Source organism: Melanaphis sacchari, unplaced genomic scaffold (genome assembly GCF_002803265.2).
Source record: "Melanaphis sacchari strain LSU unplaced genomic scaffold, SCAv2.0 Contig79_pilon_pilon, whole genome shotgun sequence".
In the NCBI taxonomy this organism is placed as follows: Eukaryota; Metazoa; Arthropoda; class Insecta; order Hemiptera; family Aphididae; genus Melanaphis; species Melanaphis sacchari.
This window is the reverse complement of record NW_020271559.1, coordinates 1,381,481-1,407,629: the sequence shown is the minus strand read 5'-3', so window position 1 is coordinate 1,407,629 and position 26,149 is coordinate 1,381,481. Positions and strand designations below refer to the sequence as shown.

Sequence of the window (26,149 nt, the reverse complement as noted above, 5' to 3'; positions counted from 1 at the left end):
AAACATCAATATTATTAGTACTAGTAGAAGGAGTATTAATATTATTATTAACTTTAGTTTTTTTTTAAAAAAAAGATGTTAAATAATCAGTTTGGCGTCTTTGTGACATTATGGTTAAATTGTTATTAAATAATGATGTTTAACGATACCACGATGCACAATACATAACTCACATGACTAAGTTATACTCAGTGTAATAAATGCATTTATATTTTAAAATATTTCATTAAATAGTAAAAGTTATTGAAAAATAAACTAGGATAAGATTATAATCAAGTATCAGCATTTTCGTATTAATTGGTCTAAATGCGATTCGTATGAGTATTTTTAATCATTTTTAACTCATATTATTACAACTACGATAATATAATATAACTGTCAAAAAGGGGGTGAGCTTTTTTGTCTCCTTTAATTTGCCACTGGGTATACGTATTACATTGGTTTTTGTAATACATATTTAAGTATAGGTATTACGAGTACTTAAAAGCTTAAACTATTTGTGACTAAACAAAATGTGTAATGAAATTTGGTATTACTAGTTCTGGACTGAGAATGTTAATATTCAGATGAATATCTATGAGTGAAAAATATAAAATGTATCGTGTATACATATACATTTCTTTTGAAAATAAATTAACTATTAAAAGGTATTTTTTTTTTAAACTTACGATTATTATTCAAAAATATAATATATTTTAATTTATGCAATATAAATCATTTACCATATTAAGTTCAAATTAATTTAACAAACGCGAACGCATAAAGTTTGAATATTTATTGGTCGAAATGTAGACAAACCTAATGTTCTGTGGTTTGTGACTAAATCGGATTAAAAAAAAAAAAAAAATAATACGCATTATATCCTAATATTATACATATGTGAATAACATTTAAATCCGTGTAATACTGTATATTATTAATTTTGAAGAAAACGCTGTGGATTTGTTGAGTTTTAATTTTACCTCTAAAACTAATAATGAAAACCAAATATAATATAACAACTGGTCATATTAAATTATATTTATTGTCCTATATTCATATGTATATCTACTTTATATATATTACGAGAGGTCGGCGTTCTAGTGAACTTTTAAAAATATCACGAGTTGCTTTCGACACAATAAATACTTTCTCCTCCCTGAATTGTATATTTATATTCAATTTATATTATTTATTTTGTTTCCACTCGTATTCGATCATTATAAACAGGCCTGTGTTTAGACTTTGTCATTCACTTATTTTTTATAAAAATAAATATATATTTAAAAAACTATTGATGTTTATTCAAATATATACCTATTAACTTCTCAAAAAAATAAATATAGCTTGTTTTATCTTATTTTTTTTTTATTTAAGGTAAAAATATTAAATTTTCTGAGTTAATTAATATTTGTTATTTATTTAAAATTCAGATATATAATTTAATGTACATGTTTATTTAAAGAAAGTAAAAACAAAATCAAAAAAATCAAATAAAAAACTCGTTTTATGCACGATAAAAAAAAATTAATTTCTTGTCCACGGGCTGGACACAATTCGTGCTCGAGCCACTATTTGATGATCCCTGCATTAGATTATTGCCTTCTCTCCCTAGGTTTGGCATTAAGTACAAGGTATTCTTCAGCTTACTTAGACCTCGGTTTTTTTTTTTTATACTTTTATATATACGAATATCGATTCGACGGGGTAGCATGCACATAGGTACAATGCATTATAATTTAATACATAAAGTGTTAAATGAAGTTAGGCGAGAGCTTATTTATAACAAGTACTGTACGTAAGGTGTAATATTTTTTTTGTTTTTGTTTTTTTTTCTTTCGGAAAGGCTAATTTTCGTGTGGTTTTTGTCAGGAAAGGAAGGGGCGGGGACGCACACTATTGCCAATCCCCCTGTGCCTCCCTGCAACCAACTTTATTCGCGTGCGGTGACGTCGTCGTTCAAGTAGGTAATGTTCGGAGTTCGGGACATTCAGTTCACCATCGACTGTCTACCGCGACACTCGCGCCACGAATTTCCCACAAAATTCAGTCGTAAATACACCAAAAATATTTTTATTTTTTTTGTGTTATACATTTTTCAACAATTTCGACGTGTCTACTACAAAGTCATCGATATTTGTGAATCAAGGTAATAATAAATATCAAATAGAACTATGTAGTAGAAAAGTTAAATGTAAAAATTAGTTTTATTATTATTATTTTTAACTAGATTATTAATATGTTTTTTATTTCTAAAACTCACACTTTATTTGGTTATGAGCTGTGGACGATTTTTATAAGACAAATGGCAGATAATACTATTAATATAATAAATAAACAAATAAACAAGACAGAATTAAATTACAATATAGTTCTACAGGTGTTTTGAACTATATTATAAATAGTAGTAGACCTTATATTATAATTATACATTTTGAACAAAATTTTACATTGATACATTTTATGATACATGACTAATAAAATACGTTTTTGAATTAAACTGAGTTTATACGTTATAGTTATACAAAGCTTCATAATTAATAACTTTGTAATATTAAATAGAAATAAACTAAAACTTTAAGTTATACAATTCAAGTGTATTTATAATTTTTAAATTATTAAAACTTAATAAATTGATAATATTGTATTGTTTTTTTTAATAACAAAAAATAATAATCCATTGCTATATTATTAAGTTTTATAGAAGTTATTAAAATTAAATAAACTAAGGTTAAGGTTAAGCAGAAGAATATTCATGTGCATAGTTGGGAGAGTTACAGCGTCTGAGCCTTCCTCAAAAAAATAGTCTGAGGTAATTTAGAATTTTTTTTATTATGTCAGGTATTAAATTTTTTCGATTTTGAGCAGAGCTATGAATATATATTGGTTTTACGATTTATTTATTTTTTGTTTTATTGTAGATGCTTATGATTGGTAAAATAATGAAGATCTTAAATTTTGAGGATGATTTTTTTAAATTAATACTTAAAAAGGTCAAAGTTTAAAATTTCCATATTTTTCAAAATATTTGGTAAAAACAAAAAAAAAAAAAAAAATTCTAAAGAATTCTTTTAAATTTTTTGGTGTGACTTAAAAATAAATTATCGTGAATACTTGAAATGTTGGCTAAATATTTACGTAAATAGTTATATCAGAATTTTTTATAACATGATAACAATTTAAATTTTTTTTAGTTTTTTCTTCAAAAATCAATGAGCTTGAATGGTTAGAAAATAATATATAATGTTTCTCACAAGTTCTTTGTTTACCGATTCAAATATATTGAAAATATATAGACACATCATTTTTTTTTTAAATTGTTAAATGTTAAAATTTTGACAAATTTTGTTAAAAACACGAAAATTTGCAAAATATTTTATAGCTAAAAATTCATTATATTTTTAATATTCATACCTATTTTTTTAAAACTAATAGAAGGTACCTTATAAGTTGTTATTATTAAATTTATAGAAAAAAAAATTGAATTTATTACCATAAAAGTTTGAGTACGTGTTGTAATAAATTTTATATTATAATTATTAATCACTTATTAACATATACAAAATTTATTTTTTCAAAAATCGATTTTTAAACTTTTTTTACGATGCCCTTGTGTATATTATGTTGTAGGTACTATATTATTTAGATTTACGTATAATTTTTTGAAATACTGTTGTATTAAATATTTTTTCCCGAAATAACCTAGATTCACTATAGTTAAGAAAATATACTTATTAGCTGAAAATTTACAACTGATCATATTCATTTCATTTATTTCTGACTAAAACAAGTTCTTGCCTGTATAAATGTAAAGATGTTTCATTCGATATAAAATAAAGTTAATGATATGTGAATAATAAAAATAGAATTTAGTATAAGAATAATATAAATTAAATACTATTTATTTTACAAGAAATACTAAACATAATTTAGGTAGTGATAATAATTTTAGTAAATTTGATTGTTAAATATTGACATTTACAATATATTTTATAGGTAAATAATAAAATATTGGATTTTAAATTAAATATTTATTTTGCATTATTTGTTTTATAGAGCATACATAATATAGTATATTAAAATACATTAAAAAAAATAAATTTTTGCTTTTAATTAAAAATTATTATTATTAGGTGGATATCATAGACTAATAATTATTAAATATATTGAAAATCTGATAAAATAATACGTACAAAAAGTTTATTTAATTTACATAATATTATTTACTATGAAATAATAAAAAAATGTGTTTACTTTCTTTATGATGGCGAATAAAAAACTAAATTATTTTTAAATTTAAATTAAGTAACCTTTTTAAAAAACTGAGACCCATAAATAAATTAAAATAATTCAAAATTGTTAAATATCTTCATGCTTAATTGTAGTAATTAAACAGAAAACAAAATTAATTATTTCATTATTTTTTCAATGAATCTATAAATATTGTCACGAATATATATTTTTTTTAAAACGGAAGAAATAAAATCGAATTATCAATACATTTAATGATACATTTTAGCTTTAGAAATAATTAGGCGTTGGAGTTTACCATTAATGTAAAATGTACAATTGTTTAAAGCAATACAGGTACGTTAAAACAATAAAATTGTTATTAAGAAGTTTAAAATATTAAAATCGGTTTAAAATGTAAAGAGCTTTATCTGTATTTCACAAGAAGGTACTTAAGTAAATAACAGCTTGATGTTGTTGAAGCATTTGCTTTGAATGAAAGTTTTGTAAATTTTATTTTACCAACGTTTATTTCTACAGGAAGCATAACTTTTCTTTTGTACCTAATGGATGTTGAGTTATAATAGTTCAAAATTAATGCATACAGCAAAAGAATTTGAAAAAAATAGGTTTTTAGGGCTTTTAGTTTATACTAAAAAATCACGCAATATAACATTAATACAAATTATATTATATTAAATTATAACTAAATTAATATGAAATATTTTTTTAGTGTATAATTTGATTATACACATCTTAGAAATTAGAGTTTTAAACTTAATCACGTTTAGAGTTTTCGACATTTTAAGTTAGAAAAAGAAGAGGATTCTTTAAATTGGATATACATTTTATGAATTTTTGTTTTTTGACGTTTAAAAGTATATAGATAGATGTTTTTTTTTTCATGAAAAATTTGTTGGTATAATGGATATTTAAATTGATTTTTTTTTTTGCTAGAAAAAAAAGAATGTAGTTATTGAAAAACCATAAGTTTTTTTTTTAATTTAAAAGGATAAGTAGACGACATTTATACACATAACTGAGTTAAATTAATTTATTATTTTTACTACAATATTCTTATAAAACGATTTTGTCTTTTAAAAGAATGATATAAATTGTTTATCTTTTAAAAATATCAATCAGCTATTGAAAAATAATGGTTGAGCCAATTTATAAAATATTTGTTATTGAAATTATAGATAATAATGAAATTTTACTGATAATTAATAAGCTCTTATTTTTTCTCCTAAGGTGAAATTATGTTTAGTAAGATTATTAATAATGTAAAAAGTATTAATTTACGTCCTTACTTTACAATAGGACCGTTTTAAGGATTAAAAGGATATAACATAGTATAAAAGCTTGGTGTTTTTACGTTTGACCTGTACAATAATGACTAATAATTTACGACTACTTATACGTTTAGTATTGGTTATTATCCGTCAGCCATAACCGTTTTACATTTTATTATAAACAATCAAATATAAAAATAAAATTATTTATTATTAGTGTTGGACAATAATCTAAAATTAGAAATTTATCGTAGCGTTTTAATTGAATAACTAGATGCCCAATTTGTATAAAAACAACAATAAAGATCTTTGTGATATTACATCTCTAACGTGGCATAATGAATTAATAAATTACGAGAATCATTTTATAAAATAGCAATTACAGTATGAATATACAGAATTAATAAAATTTAAGCTCATCGCTAGCTTTTTATATCATTATGACAATATTTTTCATTATAACTCATGATATTTTATTTCATATTTAAACTAGATAATTCAAAATGTAATCTTTATTGATAAAAACTATTTAAATAATGTATTCACTTGAACACTGATATATTATTAATAGATATACGACTACATTTTTCTCCACATAAATATATCTATATTATAAAATAATAATTTAGTGTGTATAATTTTTAATTTTTAAGTATTAATTTATAATTTTTATTACGTTGATGCCTTAAGTTATTTTAGTAATCATTAAGAAAATTAATGGAAATACAAAATTTATTGTAACATTAAAATATGTAAAGGTACAGTATTAACAGTATTAACAACAAACACAAAGGAAGATTGGCAAATTATTATTTGAAGTATAAAGTTAATGATTGAATTAAATCAAGTGTAAATTAATTTTAATCTATTAAAACATGATATGCAATTTAAATTAAGAACTATTAGGTTAAGCACAGAAAGTTAAAACTCTAGTAAGTACCATAGGTTATAAAAATATATTTTAAATTTGTATGATAATATTTTATATAAGTATAATAATTTGAGTGTAATATTTACTATTTAGTATTAAATATTAATAACTATTGTGTATTATTTAGGTATTACTTAAATTTGTTGTTTTATTTGATTTAATTTAATAAAGTATAGAAATTATAAGACTGTAAAAGAAAAATATTTTGAACACCAGTAATAATAGTAAGTGAAATTTTAAAACGATTCAAGATTGAAATCATTTAAATAATTTAAGTATGATTTTGTAAAAACTATTTAAATTTAGTTTATTTACAAAAGTATAGTTGTATAGTTTATTGTTCGTTTATCATTCTTGAAATAATATTTTTAAGTACCTGTAAAAACGTAAAAAATATACATTTTTTATTTCATTTTTCTAAATTACTCCAAAAAAATTCAAGATATCTATCGTTTATAATGTACTTTAACAATTTTTCTTTTTTTATATTGTCTTAGATATACTTCTTTTATATTGATATTTTACTTGTTTTTATTTGCTCTTCTTTTGGGACTTAGAGACCGATTTCACATGAATAAATATTAAGTTACATACTGTTTACAATTTAGAACCACTTTTACTTCAAACGTTTTTCTTTTCAATTTTTTTTTCATACGTCCCACTAGTCATTGAATTTTTATCAAGTTCAATTGTATTACACATTTATTTGAGCTGACTATCGTAATAAATGATTTATGTATATGCAAGTTACAGAATTAAAAGTCATTAAGTATAAAATGTTTGATTCAATACATTGAATAAAAGGAAATAATATAATTAGTACAATTTTAAAAATACGTATTATAATAATAATAATAATAATAATAATAATAAAAAAGACATACATAAAATCATTACACTCTATGAATTCCACATGAGTATATAATATTAATACAGAAATCTGTTTTTAGATTTTAATTTGATCTACGGTACATATTATCGTGTAGTATACAAATCTATGAAATCACATAATATTTAAAAAATTAAAAGTATTATGTCCATTATAGAAATAAGCAGTTTATGATGTTTATTTTAACTTCTACACTCATACCAAGGAGAGATGTAAAAACTTTTGAATTTTAAATTACTAATTCCATTATACTAAGAGTATTGTCTAAAAATTCAAATTGAAAAATTAAGAATTTATAAAGCTATTTACGTATATATTTTTATAAACTTTTACGTGTGTTACAACTTTATCATTGAATTACTTATTTTAACTTTTGGGAATGAATTTTTCTTAAAAAACCTATAAATAATAATTATTAGTTTTTTTTACTAAGAATAAAAATGTTCATAGATAAAACTTGAATTGAAACCATAAAGTATAAAAAAATCGGGGAAATCACTTTGCTATGTAAAACAGTGGTGATCAATTATGTCTTACTAAAGTATTAAAATTAAATTAAAGTTGAAAAAAATTTGAATTAGATTCATTAAAAATTTAACGTTTCTTAAATTTAATATAAATGAATAGGTACTTCCCATTTCTTATTACAAATTACGTTGCTAATTAGAAGTGATCTTGTGTCATAGCCTTATTGTTGTACGTCAAATAATTATAAATACATCGTATTTATTGTTTTGCATAAACATTTAGTCATTATTCATCACTATTTTCCAAATGTCAATTTTTTTGTTTTTTGTTATTATGTTATGTGATTGCAGTTCATAATGTTTAAAAAAAAAAAAAATCAGAAAATCGACTCCGAATATTGTATTTTTTAAAAATCAACGAGAAAAATATTACTTGGCCTGCCAAATTTTTTTTGTATAACTTTCAGTAAAAAAAGTTTGGTCACCACTGGTATAAAACATTTTAATTGCAACTTTAAACTTATCATTTGAATAGGTTACTGTAATCTATTACAGTAATATTTACATTTGAATAATTGAAAATAAAAATTAATACTGAGCGGAGATTTTGTGTTCAGCCTAAAAATATTTTATAATGTATTTATATTAATATTATTAGTAATATCTAATTAACACACACAAAAAAATAAAAAAATCACGCATATTATTGTAAAACCAATATATTTATTCTTCCACTTAGAATCTAAAATTTATTGTGGAAAATTACATTTATATTTTATATTCTCAAAAATTTAATTATACAAATTTGAAAACTATATTAAAAATACATTTAAAGTTTGTTTTTAGTTTATAGTTTATTTATGTATAAAGATAAAAAAAAAAATATAAATTTAATTAGTTAACCCTATAAATAACTATAACGTCACATGTTTGATGATAATTTTATTTTATTATTACTTGAAACAAAATCGTTTAAATTATATAATAATAATAATAATCTATATTTATTTAGCAGCATTGGTTTTTAAAAAAATGGCACTAAGAAGAATATAATTATAATAGAAATGAATTAATTAATATACATGTTATTATATCTCATACTTTTGATAAAATTATTTTTACATAACTAGTTCAATAATTATCTCTTTATAAATAACTTAAAAATTATAAATTTGTGATAGTTTTTGACTAGGGATATTTTGTATAATTCCAAGCTAGTTACCAGATAGCTGTCATGTTTTGACGTGTTTATTTTTGGAAATATTAGATTTTTAGATCTTATGTTATGGCAACGAATGATTATGTGAATTGAATTATTTTGTGATAACTGATAAGTAAAATTAATTTATTTTATAGTATAAATTATTTATGGATATACAAATAATTTCATTTTCTTAACTATTTTATAACAAGAAAACAAACATAACGTATTTATTAACATATATTATTGAGTGGAATTTTAAAGTGGACAAGGGTTGTATTAAGCTAATAAATGAAAATAATTTGAATTAAGTTTAGAAGAATTTATTCAAATTAATACATTTGTTAAAGAATTAAACTTTTTATATATATGATAATATTGAAACATAAATAAATTAAAGAACTAACATTTTTTTAAATTTTTTGTTTTTTTGCTAAGTGAATATTTTAAATAAAATCTTTTACTGAAGGAATTGTGTATTTCTAAACAATGAAATTAATTTCGTTGAAATTAACTGTTTTAAAACACTGGGTAAATGATTGTATTTTTTTTTCTATCATGGTGCTTAGTTCAACAAAGAAGTGTGAATTTGATTTATTATACTTTCCAAACTTCTTCAAAAGAACTGTTATTAGTACCTTATTTTTAGTTACCAGTGGTTAACTTTATATACATCAGTGTGTATCACTGTAATGTGTACTGTGTACGTATTATGTAAAACTAGATTTTAATATTTTATTTATGACTTCCGATTCAAGTTTTTAAAGATATAGAATAACAAAATATATATGTACACGTATAAAAATCCATACATACCATACGTTTGTAAAATAGTAAATAGCACAACATTATTATGGTTTTAATGATTAATATAAATGTAGTTATGTACTTTATTTATTGCATTGATTAATTCATATTTCAAATATATTTTTAAATTTTGACATTTTGATATTACCAAATTTCCTAAAAATGTAGTAAATATTTTTACATGATACACACACACACGCGCGTGTGCTTAAATAATTTGACAACCCATTTGTTACTTTTAATACTACCACCGTGTTTGGTTTTTAACTTGTATTGAAGATAGTGTAAGGTTTAATTTCATATCAGCCTGTAGAAATAATTGTGTATAATAGACCCATTAAAACGTGAAATAAAAAATATCATTCGAAATAAAATAATAATAATTGTAGTTATATACAGTATACGTATACGACAAAAACTAAACACTAAAATTACTGACTTATTGATGAAAGTTTTACGCTAAATTTTACTCCTCTATTCATAAATATTATAAATTTCATATTGGATTCAATGAAAAATATTCAAGTTATCATTATTATTTAACGTGTTACCGAAATGAACTAACGATGTATGTTAACAGTAATTGACGATTGTAAGGTTTTTGTCATATTATTGGCATTAAACAACGTATAAAGTATGAACGTATAGCTATTATAATAGTATAAATTTAGAAAAAACCAAAGTTTAGATTTTGTATTAGTATTATTATTAAATTTGTTATATTTGATAAAAAATAAAAAATATATAATCAATTCATATGATGTAATGTAATGACGATTAATGTACGTGTCTGGGGATATTTACTAAATAATCAAGATCTCAGTACCTTTTATACCAATATGTTTATATAAAAACAAAATTATAACTATAGTTAAATTAAACTTCTCATATACATACAGATTATGGAGTCTAAATTTTGATTGATCAATTTAAACTAGTAACTAAGCGTCACCATTAGGTGGCTGATTTTTTCATGTTTATTCGTGTCGTATAATATTCCATTTTTTGGCACACATGTTTATTGTAAGACTCAATTATTATTTTAAAAATAAAATTAAAAAAAAAACTTCAACATGAACAATAAATGTTGAATAATATTACTATAAATAATATAATATTAAAAATAATTGTTCCCCATTTTCCCCCTGTAGTTAAACGTATCGTTATTCAGAACTATATATTTTATAAAATCATAGTTTATTGTATTAAATTCATAAATACAAAATTTAAATTTTATAGAACATACACAGCTTTAATAAACAGTAAGTTTGTAATAATAAAAAAATATATATTTATCATTTTATTTTCGTGATATAATTTTATTAAATTTAAGATTTGCAGCTTATTCAAAACTGGTAATATTTATAAAAAAAATCATCAACCGTTTAATTACACAATAATCAAATTAGTATTCTTATAAACATTTGTAAAACTTATTCTATTTAATATGTATGTTCACAAAAATATGTTCATTTATAATGAATAAATTATTTATAAATTATATTATGCTGAGAATATCCTAGTGGTTGATTGAGATTTAATTTGTTTTAGTCAACAGGTACAAGGATTTATTCTCATCAGTCATCATCCTCTATTTTGGTACAACACAAAATCAGTTATTTTTAAATACAATTTATTTAAATATTTTTATCAATTGATCTTTGATTTTATAAAATATATAGTCGTTGAGAAGTAAATAATAAAATATAGCTCAGTACGGTATTTAATAGAACCATAAATTTGAATATTGTTATTTATAATTTCATAAATTATAATGTATAGATTTTCTGAAAACTTATTGTTTGAAATGGATTTGAAATTGGTATTTATTTTGAACAGATTTTCGATTATTTTTTATTTCATTAATTTTTATCATTTTTTTTTGGTGTATTATTTATTTTTGGTGATAATATAGTTACTTAAGTTTTAATAATGTTTTTGGGATTGATGAATTTGGAGATAAAATTTACTGAAACTTATACGAAACCAAATAAAAAAATTTAACTAGAATCACTAAAAAAAATTCAAAGCAAATGAATTTGATATTGATTTTAATATAATTTAAGTTATTGTAAATTATAGATTATAAATGTGTAAATAAAACTCTTAAACTAATTACCATACTTGTAGATGCCATTTTAATAAAAAAAAAAAAAATAATAATGAAAGATTATAACAGGTAAAAAGTATTAACATATTTTCATATAGTATAAAGTGTAATAAAAGAAAAAATTTTAGTAAAAAGCTACAACAGTATGTACGGAGCCTAACACCCTCCGAGTAATTGATGCTACTGATGCTCCAGAAGGATTTACTATTTCAAACTGTAGAGAGGGGGTTGAAATGTAAATACCATGAGTTGGCCGCTTTAAAATAGTAAATCCTCCTGGGACCCCCTTTATAGTTTAATTACGAATTATTTTGGTTAATGTAATAAGAAGAAATAGCATTATTTTTTTAAATAAAAAAATTATTTCGGTTGGCATAATTTATAGAAAATTGTAATCAAAATCCTTAATGATGAATTTTTAAATAATTTATAATATTATAAAATAAACTAAAATTTTATCTGAGAAAGACGGAAATACTATACACATTATCTAACAATTATTTATGTAGTATTAATATACATATTATGTATGTTTTTGTATAGATACATTTTTGTATAGTAAAAAGTTCTTGAAAAGTCATATGTGTAATACATAGTACATAGTGATTATATTTATAATAGGTGTATTTATAATTTATAACTTAAAAAAACTTTGAAGAATAAATTTTAAATTAAAGAAATGTGACTGCAGTTTTCTCTGATGTTTTTTTTAGAATTAGATTATTTATTATTGATAGTGAATTAATAATAAAAGCGATATATTTATCAATAAATTCACTATTATTTTCTTAAGTCAGAGAAATTAAATGTTATTGCGTTTGACTTTTACTTTTTATGAGTTAACGGTAGAAAAAATTATTAAAAAATGTACCTATTTATTTTATTATATTTTTGTATATATATTTTACCTATTAACTAGCTGTTCCGACATTGCGTTGTTCGTGTATTAGTTTCATTTTTGGCAATTTCGATAATATTACGTGGAATTCACAATTTAATTGGGTGAGTGCTTGTTAATTGTTATAGCACTGTAAGAATAGGATCGACGATCGACAGTAAATGAACGCAACACGTTTTCACCATTTCATATTACCTTTAAAGTCTACCGTCGGTATCTCTTGTGTATCGTAACCGCGGGTCACCGATTATGTGCGACTGATTTTATTAATACGTACCTGCAGTTATATACAGCAATTAACAGTCGAAAATATATATATATATAGCTCTACATATTTGTATATATAATCTATACAAACTTTAAAAAAACCCCTCTTTTACTTCTTTAGAGATAAAATTTTGAAATTTTTTTTTAATGCGCCCCTACATAGTTTAAGTTTAAGAAACCTCTGTACAAAATTTCAAGTCTCTAGACCCAGCAGTTTGGTCTGGGCGTTAATGAGTGAATAGGGGTGGTGTTCTATATATATGTATATAGATATGAATAAATTAAATGGAATGCATACACACAAATGCCATTATTAAATATTGAATAATATATTATATATGCAGGAAAAACATAAAACCATTAGAATGTTTAATGTATTTTATCTATAGGTATAGATTTTTAATAAATTGGCATTTTTTTAGGAAAGAAAGATGAGCCACACTGACACATATAATGGCGTTTATACTTTATCATCAATAATTTTATTCAAACGTTGTCTATATAATGTACGATTCACGTTATATAAATGATAAAAGTTTGTTACAATAACTGATCATTTTTTTTAATTTTCTTATCAGGAAAAATAATTTAAGATACTGCTAATAAAATTATTTTTAACCAAATACAATGTTAACGACCTGTGACACAAATAAATCCCGTTAACAATGTTAACATACGATATTATTATATTAAAACGTTAAATAAAATAATATCAAATACAAATGACCATAGTTTATTATTTTGATACAAAACTCTTCATAATTTGATTTACAGAGAATTAAAAAAAATAAATATATATTCATCTCTAAAAAATAGTAATTAAACTATTTTATTAAAAATTACAAGTATCTAAAATTAATTTTTAAGTTGAAATTAAATATTAACAAAATTAATTTTGTTAAAAAATAGTATTAGATATGTACATTGTACATAAGCCTGTTTTTTTGATGTTTCTTCCAAATATTAAAAAAAAGTTCTTTAAATCTTACAAAGTACCAACTAAAATTTAATTATCTATCAAAAATTATCCTCAAAATATTAAATTGAATTATTATTACCGAAAAATGACGATGTTAAAATAAAAATAAAATTTTTTGTTATACCAATACATTTTATCTGAATTTAAAATATTATTAATTTACATTAATTATTTCTTTTTATTCTATACAAAAACATTTGTAAATTGTATGTATTCATTTTAAAAACGAAAAAGATGAATATTATATGTATAAAAAAATAGAAATAATATTATCAAAAGGAATTTTATTAAAACAAATATCTTGGTTGATTTTTTTTTTTTTGTTCATTGGACATTTTTATTCGACTGTTTATTACTGATGTTTGTTTTGAGACTATTGTATTTATCTATTTTTAGATCTACGGCCGTAGATTACAAAAATAAATAAACCACATGACGATATTGATGTTTTTGAGAAAAATGCATTAAAACCTTTCGTCTAAACTACAAATATTTTTAACTGGTTACATCTACCTAAACATAAACCACTGAGATTTTAACGTGTATAAAATATCACATTATTAAATATATAGATTATTTATTAAATAGGAGCTGTGGTTACATATATTTAAAATATAAAACAAGATGTAATAATATTTAGTCTACAACTTATCATACTCATTTAATTTTCACAAATTATGAAATACTTATAAATATTGACTATCATAATATACAATATGGTTTAAAAATCTTGTGAAGTTTATTATATTATCAGTACATTGAATCGAATAGTTCAAAAACTAATTGTTTGACTTATAAACTAGATAAACAAAAATTAAAATATTAATGTTCTTCATAAGTTACTGTAAAAATTGATAGAATTCATTTAGAAATTTTTATCATTATAGGATGAATTCAGGGTTTTAGACATTTTATTAAATGTAAGGTTAGTTTGGATATGCTTGATAAATCACCTTGTGTAGTTAACGTGTTGTTTTTGTCCTTAAAATAATATTATTTAGACGAAACAGGTATTGCAACGAATCGAGAAAATAATAATTGTATTGTGCACAATCTGATTTTAAAAAGTTCAACAAGAATTCAAATGGAAATTTATGTGTGGCTTTTATCTTATAATTTTGTTTTGACCTCTGTCTATAAAGATATATTAGTTTCCCCATTAAGCACCCATCATACTTTGATTCTTTTCACCGTATTATTACTTTTGACGTATCGTGTACGTTCAAAGCATTTTGAGTGTATTCATTTCTTAGTTTGTCTATTCATATCACACCCCTTATAATGCATCTCGTTATCTACATGGTCTCATCTATTCACTGAAAACATATTCTGGGAAACTGATTTTATTACATACCATAATGATGTCGGGACATAATGTTAAACATACCTCAATGACTTGGTATAATATTATAGTTACATTCATTTTACATTTTCTACATTATTTAAATATCGTATTTGGTTAAAACAAATTTTTATTACACTCAAATAACATAAATAGATAAAATGTTTGAAAACCGTTGTGAATTTAAGTGAAAGAATCAATTATACACACTTAAATATGTTTCTGAAATTAAATGAAAATATTATTCGATATATATTATAATGAATAAATTAATTTGATGCAATTTAAAAATGTATAAATATTTAGTTACACTTCTAAAAACAATGAGAAAAATTTATTATATTCGTTTGAGGATAAATTATAATAACAAGCAGTTTGACTTTTATTACTCATGGTGTTATTTTGAATTAAATATAATTTAAGACTATAAATAATAATTATATATTTTCAAAAAATAAAGAACTGGATTCATGTTTTTAAATTTAAAGCTAAGTTTAATTGGCCTTGGAATTTTGGTTGATAATTGAAACGATATTTTTGGTTTAAGTATATTATTATAATTATTGATAATAATTTTTGTTGTTTGACTTTATTCTATTTATGTACACAATAAATAAAACTTCACCACAACCGATATGTTCGTATAAATAATAATACATTAAACAATAACCATAATGTTTTATAACCTTATTCTAATGATCCACCTATAGCAATATCACCACTTTCATAATTTTGATAAGATAGTAGGTCGTAATACGGCGCATTGTATATGCAATTTTGATGTTTGCATGTGTAGCGTAACGAATAAAATAATATAAATCGACTATACAATAATATAATATGTTAAAAAGTATTTTAATTTTAATTAATACTAAAGATTATTCTTTCATATATTTAATATTTACAGACGTGTGTTTTATAAATCATTTTTGATTCTCGTCACTGTCCTAAAAAGGTTTTTAAATGATAAATAAACATACATCTTCTTAGTATTATAAAGATAATAATAATAATAAAATACAAACATAGTATAAAATGTAACTATAATATAATATTTTGCTTCAAGATAATACTTAATATACACGATCTCTAAAAAAACTTCAATTAGTTACCATGAAACTGGATTCTAAAGTAAATCCTTAAGTTATTCTTAATTTCAAAAAGAAATATGTCAACAAATATATTATGCTTATTTAAGTTTGTTACTATTACATAATTGGACTTAAATAAAAATGTTATTTAAATTAATTTTTCATTCATTTATTAAAACTATTTAGTTATTTAAAAACTGACAAATTAAAAAAAAAAAAATATGTATATTTTTAAGTTTTAAATTCTATTCATATAAAATAAATTCGTATATGATAATACTTATGAGCGTATGACGTATATTTGATTAGTGACACGAATATTTTTCATGTTATTTTTGTAAATTGTTAAGACAACGGATTATGATTTTTTTAAATCAAAATATTATTTATGTTATACTAATGTGTTTTGCTTCTTGGTTGATTTTGCATGAATAAACATTGTCACAATATTAGAGTTTTTAATTAATACAAATAAATATATATATAGATACAAAAAAAAAAAAAAGTAAAAACAACAATAAATTTAAATACGTCATTATTTATAGACTTTGTTTACATGTTTTAAACAGAGTATGGATACCGAAGACGACGAAGACAATAAATCACGTCACGAGTGTATTGAATTTGGAACGGGCCACAAATAAATGGAAATAACCGAATAAAATCGATCATATTAAGTAACTATGACAATCACTTCGGTACAGTGGATGTGTTGTGGTATCGTGTTGCTGGTGGCTCTGTGTTCAGGTGGTCGGCAATACGGAACACGAAAAATTAGACACGATCACAAAAGCCAGGACGAGGGGACGCAACCAGACATCGATTTTGAATTTGAAACGACCAAAGGTTTTCAATTTGAAAACATCGGAGATTACGACGATCCATCCGAAGAAGGGATCACTTTGGACGTCATTCACAGTTTGTACGATACCAGGAAAGGTGTCGTGCCCAATATAATTTATCAAGGTAAGTATCTCATGTAAGACTTTTATCAATTAATAATATATACAGTATAAAATTAATTAATAATAGTAATAATATATAATATAATTAATGTCTTGGCATCACATTGTTTTTATTTTTTTAAATATATTGGAATGTTAACGAATGAAATTATTTCATAAACTTTTTATAAACTGCCAAAATAAATATTTGAAGTTAATAGATTTTGAACGAAAAATGGGAGACTATAATTGTATTTCTTAACGGCATGTTTCTTTGTAAAAATTATTTTTAATGTCATAAACATTTTTAAAAAATTTAGAGCATATGTTTCTAAATTTAAATGGCTGTAGATTATACTATAAAATAAATTTTAAAAATGTTACATTACCTTGTTAATAAATTAAAATAAAACTGTATGAATAAATCCTGCAGTTGTTAAAAAATGAGTCCCGAAAATAAAATAAACTAAACATTATTAGTTAATTTATACTAATAACTGAATAAATTGCGATAAAAATACGTGAATTATATTCAGATTTAATAGTACATCAAAATATTTAGTATTAAGTATTTTGGAGTGGGTCAGTATAATATTCTTATCGTTTAAAGTCTTATTAAATTAATCTTTTAGAAGTATCAATTCTTATACGAGTTAACTAATAACGAAAGTAGATTAGGAATTTAATTATATGGAATCGGGCTATCTGTGTAATATAAATTTGGATGATTTTCATTTAGTTTTGTATTACATAATTATTCATTATTATATTGAATCTATTCCCAATTAAATTCGAATAATCCAAAAATAGTAAAGATTTTGTTAAAAACTGTTGTTGGCTTCTGTTTTTTAATTTTTTTTTTGGTTGAAGTTTTTCGTTTTTATTGTATGCTATTTTTTTTATTCGAAATAAAATCTAAAAAATATTCATTAGTATAGTATGTATTGTTAATATTCACGTTTATAGAGCTCGTAAAATTCGTGAATATTTACTTAACTCATAATTTATTTATAAACAATTTATAAATTAATATATTATATTAATTATAATTCGTAGACCATTTGTGTTAATGAACACAATACTATTATGCTTTATGTGTAATTGCACCGTACTGTTCAATTTTATTTGACTGGATCTTGGTATGTTCGCTGTAGGGAGCACTTGCAGATGAAGGTTTCCATTAAAAATGTACCTTCCCCATTTCCACCAATTTCCATTACCCCTAATTATCATTATTTATCACTAATTCTACTATTTTCTGCTTCCAATAAAAGTGCACCTTACATTTTTCCCACCAATACCATATTAATAAAATTAGATATTGATTTGTTCATTAGTCAATTGTCAAAATCAAATTTTGGGGATAAGTACACTTAGTGGAAACATATTAAGTAGTTATATTCACCGGTATAGAAATACTGAACAATTTGTAGATCACTCAGTTTTCAGTATGAAAAGATTAACGTTAATAGTTTACCAAAACAGTCCTTTAAATTTAACTAAGGTAATTTTACCAATTACATGCATATTAGTTATTATAAAGTTCTAATATTATAAAAACAATTCAGAATTAATACATTTGTTAAAAAAGTATAACATCGCACAAGCATGAGTACATTCGGGGTAGTATGATTAAGAAGCCTCATGACTCAAATTTTGAGTTCTGGACGTTGTTACTGGTTTAAATTTACTGCATTTAAGTAACACAAAGGCACTATTAATTTCACTATCATCTTGTGGTATAAGAAGGGTCCATATAATGTATAAGCACGATGTTTTTAGAAGTTTTGGTTATGTGGGCTTGGTATATTTTGTTTGATATTGGTTATGATTGTTTTACATGGGATATTGGTAAACGCTGTAATCACATATTAGTCAAGTTAGCCGATAACATGAATTCATCAATTAGGAAGTATGTTTCACATGGATACGTAAATATAGAAGAAGTGGAAGATCATCTTAAATCTTAACATATAAGATATTCAAATGCGTTCGAGTCACATGCATTCAAGTATGCATTATGTATAGAGCAAGTGATGTACTCAGTATACTTATACATAAAAATAAATATGATAAGCATATGCGCATTATATAAATATATATTTGACGATTGAAGTGTTGAGATTTTTGTTTTTAATTGAGTGGATACTAGTTTAGTAGATACAATCTTAAAAAACTAGCGTGAAAGTATAATTTTATTAAGCTATTTTTATTATTTTATATTTTTATATATAAAATTATGAAATAAGTATTTAAATATTCAATTTATATGACCATGGTCTTAATGACCATTAAGACGGCGAGTAGCGAATTTAATTTAAAGATATAAGTGCAGAGTACGTTTTGTTACGTTGAAAAGACTACTATAGCGACCGTATAATGTACAATAATATGCATATATGCAAATTGTTCTATTATTGTTTAAATAAAATTATCATAATATACTACATAATTTCTCAGCGATGATAATATATTACGTAGATGTTGTATTACATATTAATACTACGTAATATATCATTAAACTTAAAATTCATTGAAAGTTTCGTGTTTGTTATACGTTGATGAAATTTTAAATGTACTATGTTTATATTATCTATTGATTTAGTGACTATTAATAATGAGGATACAATTAAATAATAATTGTTTTCGATCATTAATTCATTGAAATAAAAAAATTAGAGTAAACCACATGCTGTTATTGTTTATTTTTATAAAATAATTTCATTTATTCTATGCCATTTAACATTCTTTTGTGCCAGGTTTTTCATATTTTTTGTCTTTGTTTCTAATACCAATGACAGAAGCATATTTAAGAAATCAATAAATGAGTTGAAGAATTATAATTAAATTATATTTCATCATAAATATTTTCATAACCATCAATGATGGGAATTTGATCAAAACTTTAATAATAATAAAAAAAAAAATTGAAAATAATAATGTTTAAACATAAAAGCACATAAATTGAGTTCGGTAACTTAACCTTTTTTTGTGTATAAATGTATTAAACTGACACGCGGTTACATTATATATTCTTGTACAGAAAAACTAAAGTTCACCGACTTTACCTATTTTTTTATTAAATTATTTTTTTATTTTATTGTGTTGTACATACAATCAAAATTTTTAATCCTGTTTTATTTATACATAAATGTCTTGTATCACGATAAAACGTATAATATATCGATTTCAACTGCGTGTAAATGAAAAATAAAAACAACAGAAGTTTATATATTATTATACAATTAAAAGATACATTTTTAACTACTATAAAAAACCAAGTTGCTGTAAAATATATATAACCATTTGCAGTTTAGGGTAGAAACACAAAATATGAAAAAAAAAAATTTAGAAATATCGCATTATTTTCATGTAAGGTGTTCTAAATTATTTAACAAAGTAAAAAACACACACTTTTAGTCAAGAATTTAAATTTAAAAAATCTATTCATAGTAACTTTAATCGCTTAACCAATATATAGCCTTAAATAATAATAGCCTTTTATGAGTGATCTGTTATTTAAAATGTGAAATCTATAACAACATTTTTTGATGCATTTTATCCTCGATTATGTGTGGCTTACAAAAATATTACCTTAAACAATATAAAACCATATCATACAGGCATTTTTAATTTTTAGAGGATTCTTCAATTAAAGTACATAGAGCACGCGCATTTACACTAAGAAAGTTTTAATTAAAAATTATAAAAATTATATTGCACTTTATCTCGACTGGTTTATTTTTTACTGAAAATAATTTGATAATTTTTCTACAGAACGCTTTAATGTTATTACTACGAAGCATGTTTATTGGTTGTTTAATAAAAATAAAATCATTTTTGATAAGAAAATAAAATGAATACCTCTAAATGTTGAACTTTGCGAATAATATAATATTAAATATAAATGATTAGCGTTATTAAAAACAAAAATTATATTTTAATTTTTTTTTTCCAGGAAAACTGTTTATCTGTTTCTCATGGTTTTAATATATTCATACGCACCTATGATAAGTATTATAAAATAAAGGCACCCGATTTCCACTGTTCTAAATAATAATATATTATGTATATGCGTATTAAAATTTCCATTTGAAAAGTTTCAAAATGCCCAGTGACCTTTCGTACCACTTAAGCATTGACAAAAAAAGTTAACATTATAATATATTAATATTTTACCTACACTAGTTTTACTCCACGGAGGGAGGGGTTGAAAATAATCGTATAAAAGAGTTTCAACTTCCGGAACACAAGTATGACGTTCTGGGCCATTACTGTGTTGTTTTTGTGTTCGTTTAAATATATATATATATTTATACAAAATTTATTACACATACTGCATTGGTCGACAACCGAATAGAAACGAAAAATAATGTTCAATCTGAACGTTTTAGGAGGGTAAAACTCAGATGTATTTCGAAAAAATGAAAAAAAAATTGAATCAAAATCGCAAATGTATATGTATAACTTTATATAAAACAATAAATATACTATATATAATATGAACAAAGCTACCAGCAATGATGTTATTCTAGTGGTCTCTTGTGGCATTTTTTTATACGCGTCTTCACCCTCATTGCCGAAAGAAAACAGACCTATTAACATTTTAAAAATCTTTGAATGTTCGTAAAAATGAGAAAGAAAAAAATACATTGTCCTTTTGTATGTATTTAAACACATTATTATGTATAAAACAAAAAATCAAGAAAAAGAACACGCACAAAAACTAGGTCAACTAAAATTAATGTTGCTCATAATAAAGCACCACTGAGATTTATCCAGTAGATTAAGTATAGGACCACCGCCAAACTCACATAAAACACGACTATGGTTTTATATGCACACCGTTTCCGAATTTACTACGACCCAAATAGTCGGCTACTGGTGACCTTGAGTAGCAGGTATGTTAATTTTTTCGATCGTGACACTGTACTTGTAGTAATTGACTAAGAGTTTTGTCAATAACATTAAATTACTATTCGTTCCAAAGCCCCATTTTAAAATGACAGTTTTGAATTTATGTAAATTACGCTATACTCGGGTTTAGCGGCTTTGTGCGTACAACCATAATAGTCAATAACTTTTAAACAAAGCATACTTGTGGTGCTTTTTCAGGGATAACAATTATACTTACAATAATAGTACCCAAGTTTTCAGAAAATAACCATATTATAAATTAGTTTTTATTCTAGTGTGTCTATGAATAAAATTATAAAAACATCATAATATTATATACCAGTGGTTTGCTTTACAGACCGAATTAATAAAGTACTAATTTTATTGATTTTTTTCCGTGACTTACCTTGTAAAAATAATGGAGGTCAATTTCAATGTCTCATTAAAATCGAGAAAATCTGCGTTTAGTTATACCAATCGTAGTAAATGGAAATTTAGTATTTTGTAAATTAGATACACAGGCTAACTTATTGATTCACCAACAAATACAACAATAAGTAAAAATCAAAAAAAAAAAAAAAACATCTACTTAACAATTTTATGTAAAAAAAGAAGTTACAATAATTATAGGATACTTCTTAAATGATAAAAAGTATCGAAATGTAATTGAAAATATTACGGTCATTAATATTTATAAAAATATAAAATTTTCAACAGTCAAAAATTTAATTATTAAAAAAAAATAAATTTGAGTTTGGTGGATGTATCACCACTCTATATACATTAATTGTTTATGGGTTACATAATAATAAACATATATATACTGCACCAAATAATTCATTTATCATAATCGCTCATAATGTAAAATACAATTATTGCCCTTGAAAATATTTCTTTTGTATAATTTTAAGTAATAATTAAATAACTTTTTTCCAAAAATTTTTACTACTTTTTATCGTTTTATTTATTTATATTTTTTTGTCGATAATATTATGTAAAAGTTAAATTTTGAACAAACATTTAATAAGTTAAAATATTGAAGTATTAATAAGTGGATTAGTACACCAAAATTTTGTGAAGTAATTTTGTGCCATTCCTTATTGCTAATCTTAACTTTAAATATCTATAAATAGAGAGCCTATTCAGCTTTTTATCTATAACTTATAAATTACTTTTTCGGATTAACATTTTTAAATATCTAAATACTACAAATAATATTTTACTTTGAAATATGAAGTTAAAAATATATTATGAAATAAAAGAAGTAAAAACATTGAATTAAAACAATAAAAATAGTAAAATCTAATTATTTTTTTAAGATATATACTATATAATATATTTATTTTTTTCATTGTTTACTTATTCATATAAGGAAATATTTTTAATAGTTTTTTTGAAACAAATAGCAGTTTGTGATAAAACAATCAACTTGTATTTTAAAACTAGGCACTTTTAATTATAAATAATTGAAAATGTACAAAAAAAAATTTACTATTTAACATATTATAAATATTAAATTGGATTCATCAAATACTTAATATATACTTTGTGTTTGTGTTTTCTCATTCCGTTATTATAAACACTGCAATACAAAAAGGTATATAATAATGTTATTTTCGTTAATGTTGAAATATTTTAAGTGATGTTCGTATTATGACAAACACGTTGTTGAATACACATATACGTCACTGATAGAATAAGTACATTTTATTTATATTGTATGTATATCTTGACATCCAGAACTAGTTATGATTAAGACAAAGAGTATTCTATTGTTAAATGAATAGTATATACATAATACATAGTAAGTACATATTGTATTGTTCAATTATATTATTACTAGGGTACAGATTTAATTGTAATTACATATTTTTAATTTGATTAAAAATATGTATGATTTAGACCATTCTACTTGAAAAAACCCATTGGAAAAATTGTTTTACATATTTAGGTATAAATACTTATTTTAAATGTTTAGTTAGTAGTTACCCAAGTATTTCGTAAATATTTTTGTAATTTTTGATATATTTCGAAAAAAAAATATTATATTTTCCATTGTCTAAATAGCTTATAATTCGATGGAAAATTATAATTTGAAATATAATTTAACTTATATTGCTATAATTTTTTTTTTTTTTATGATAAAAATATGGAAATTCAAAATGTACTCTTACCAGACAACCTTATACATAGAAAATTTAACTAAAGAAAATTTGCAATGTTTCCAGAAAAAACCATGGACTAAAAATATAAAATAATTAGAGATACATTAAGAACTAAACCCTAAAGAATTATTGAACATCAATGGTATAGATAATGTATAGTTATAATTTACAACTAAGCATTTTTACGGTAATATTAATAGTTGATTTATATGATAATGCATTTTCGTAAAGTTCGTGGCTTATAAAAAATCGTTTCCGAAAAAAAATTAAAATTATTGACTAAATATATTATATGCGAGCTCAAATCATACACGTTTATGCATACCTATACGTAATACCCTAAATGTATTAGATATAGTAAGACACTTAAGTGTAGAAAATATTCAAAATTGAATTTAGGTTAATAAAATATTAAATAATTAGAAAGAATGAATAAAACTAGGTAATACTGGTTATAGTACGGTAGAATTTTAAAAATACTAAGATTTATAAAGTGCAATAATAGAATTTTTACGTTTATCTCTAGTCTTTGATCTTTCTTTTTTCTTTGTTCTTCTCTGTTTTAGAATACGATATAGATGTGTATTATATGGCAACCATATTTTGCCATGGATCAACGTCACATTTTGAGCGAATTCAAAACCAGTTCTCTTCTTACGCTGTTTTTATTCTCAATATTGTTCATCCTGTTCATATTAGCTATTAAATGTTCCTACTCTTGTCACTAGTCATCTCGATATGGATATTTATTTTATCTACTATTAACTAAACGGTTCAATGGATGCTCCTAATCTTTTATAATATTCTATATCTTTTCGTGTTCCCGTTTACACAGCAAGAGATCCCTCCTTATTTCACCAGTCCCTTTCGCCATACAAACCACAACTACAACCAACCTTTACACAGAATACGTTGCCTCTTTAACAACTCTTTACTTTGTTTTTTATTTATTATACTATTAACATTTTGTCTTATCATCTCGGTTTTATTCACCACATTCGCACTAACTTATCGCCATGTATAACTGTGTTTATCTTTTTCTTTTTTAAATTGCTATAATTCTAATGTTATTACCTATTTCTATTTGTTAGAGTATCATAAACACCTACTGTATATACGTACAATTATTTTAATTATGTAAAAAACAACTAAACTTAAAAAATAATTACTGTCTAGAACTATATAACTAAATAAATATTAATATAGTAATATCATCTTAGTTATATTTATTAATTTTCTTTGATATGCAAATGTCAGCGTTATTATTAAACCTAGTAATATATATTCAGATAATTATCAACTTGCTACATCTCGTACTTGTGAAACACATGTTAGCATAACTTATTATCTTTCTCATGTATTAAATTATGTTTGTATTTCCCTATTTTCCACCTCTCGTGATCACATATTCGCAAATATTGCCCTAACAGCTAATATACTGCGTTTCCATGTAAATATTTAATTAATTCAAAATATTTTATTAAAACTAAAAAATATATTAAAAATACATTGTTCAATTGACTGGATTTCGCCAAAGTTCTTTTAAATAATTTTTTTTATATTGAAGACTGAGTGAAGTGATGAATAAGTTGATTTTACAAAGATATGTATGTATGTGTGTGTGTGTGTGTGTGTGTGTGTGTGTGTGTGTGTGTGTGTGT

The 26,149-nt window shown here is 22.9% G+C and overlaps 1 protein-coding gene across 2 annotated transcripts in view; it reads left to right on the top strand.

Annotated features, from left to right (window-relative positions):
- Window positions 1-1,987: 1,987 nt before the first annotated feature.
- Window positions 1,988-26,149, top strand: part of LOC112601508 — an 86,137-nt gene continuing 61,975 nt past the window's right edge. For both annotated transcript variants that reach the window (XM_025349170.1, XM_025349169.1), the window contains exons 1-2: window positions 1,988-2,128; window positions 17,053-17,449. In XM_025349170.1, the coding sequence (XP_025204955.1) occupies window positions 17,167-17,449 (283 nt within the window). In that variant the 5' untranslated portion in view covers window positions 1,988-2,128; window positions 17,053-17,166. The remainder of the gene's footprint in view (window positions 2,129-17,052; window positions 17,450-26,149) is intronic.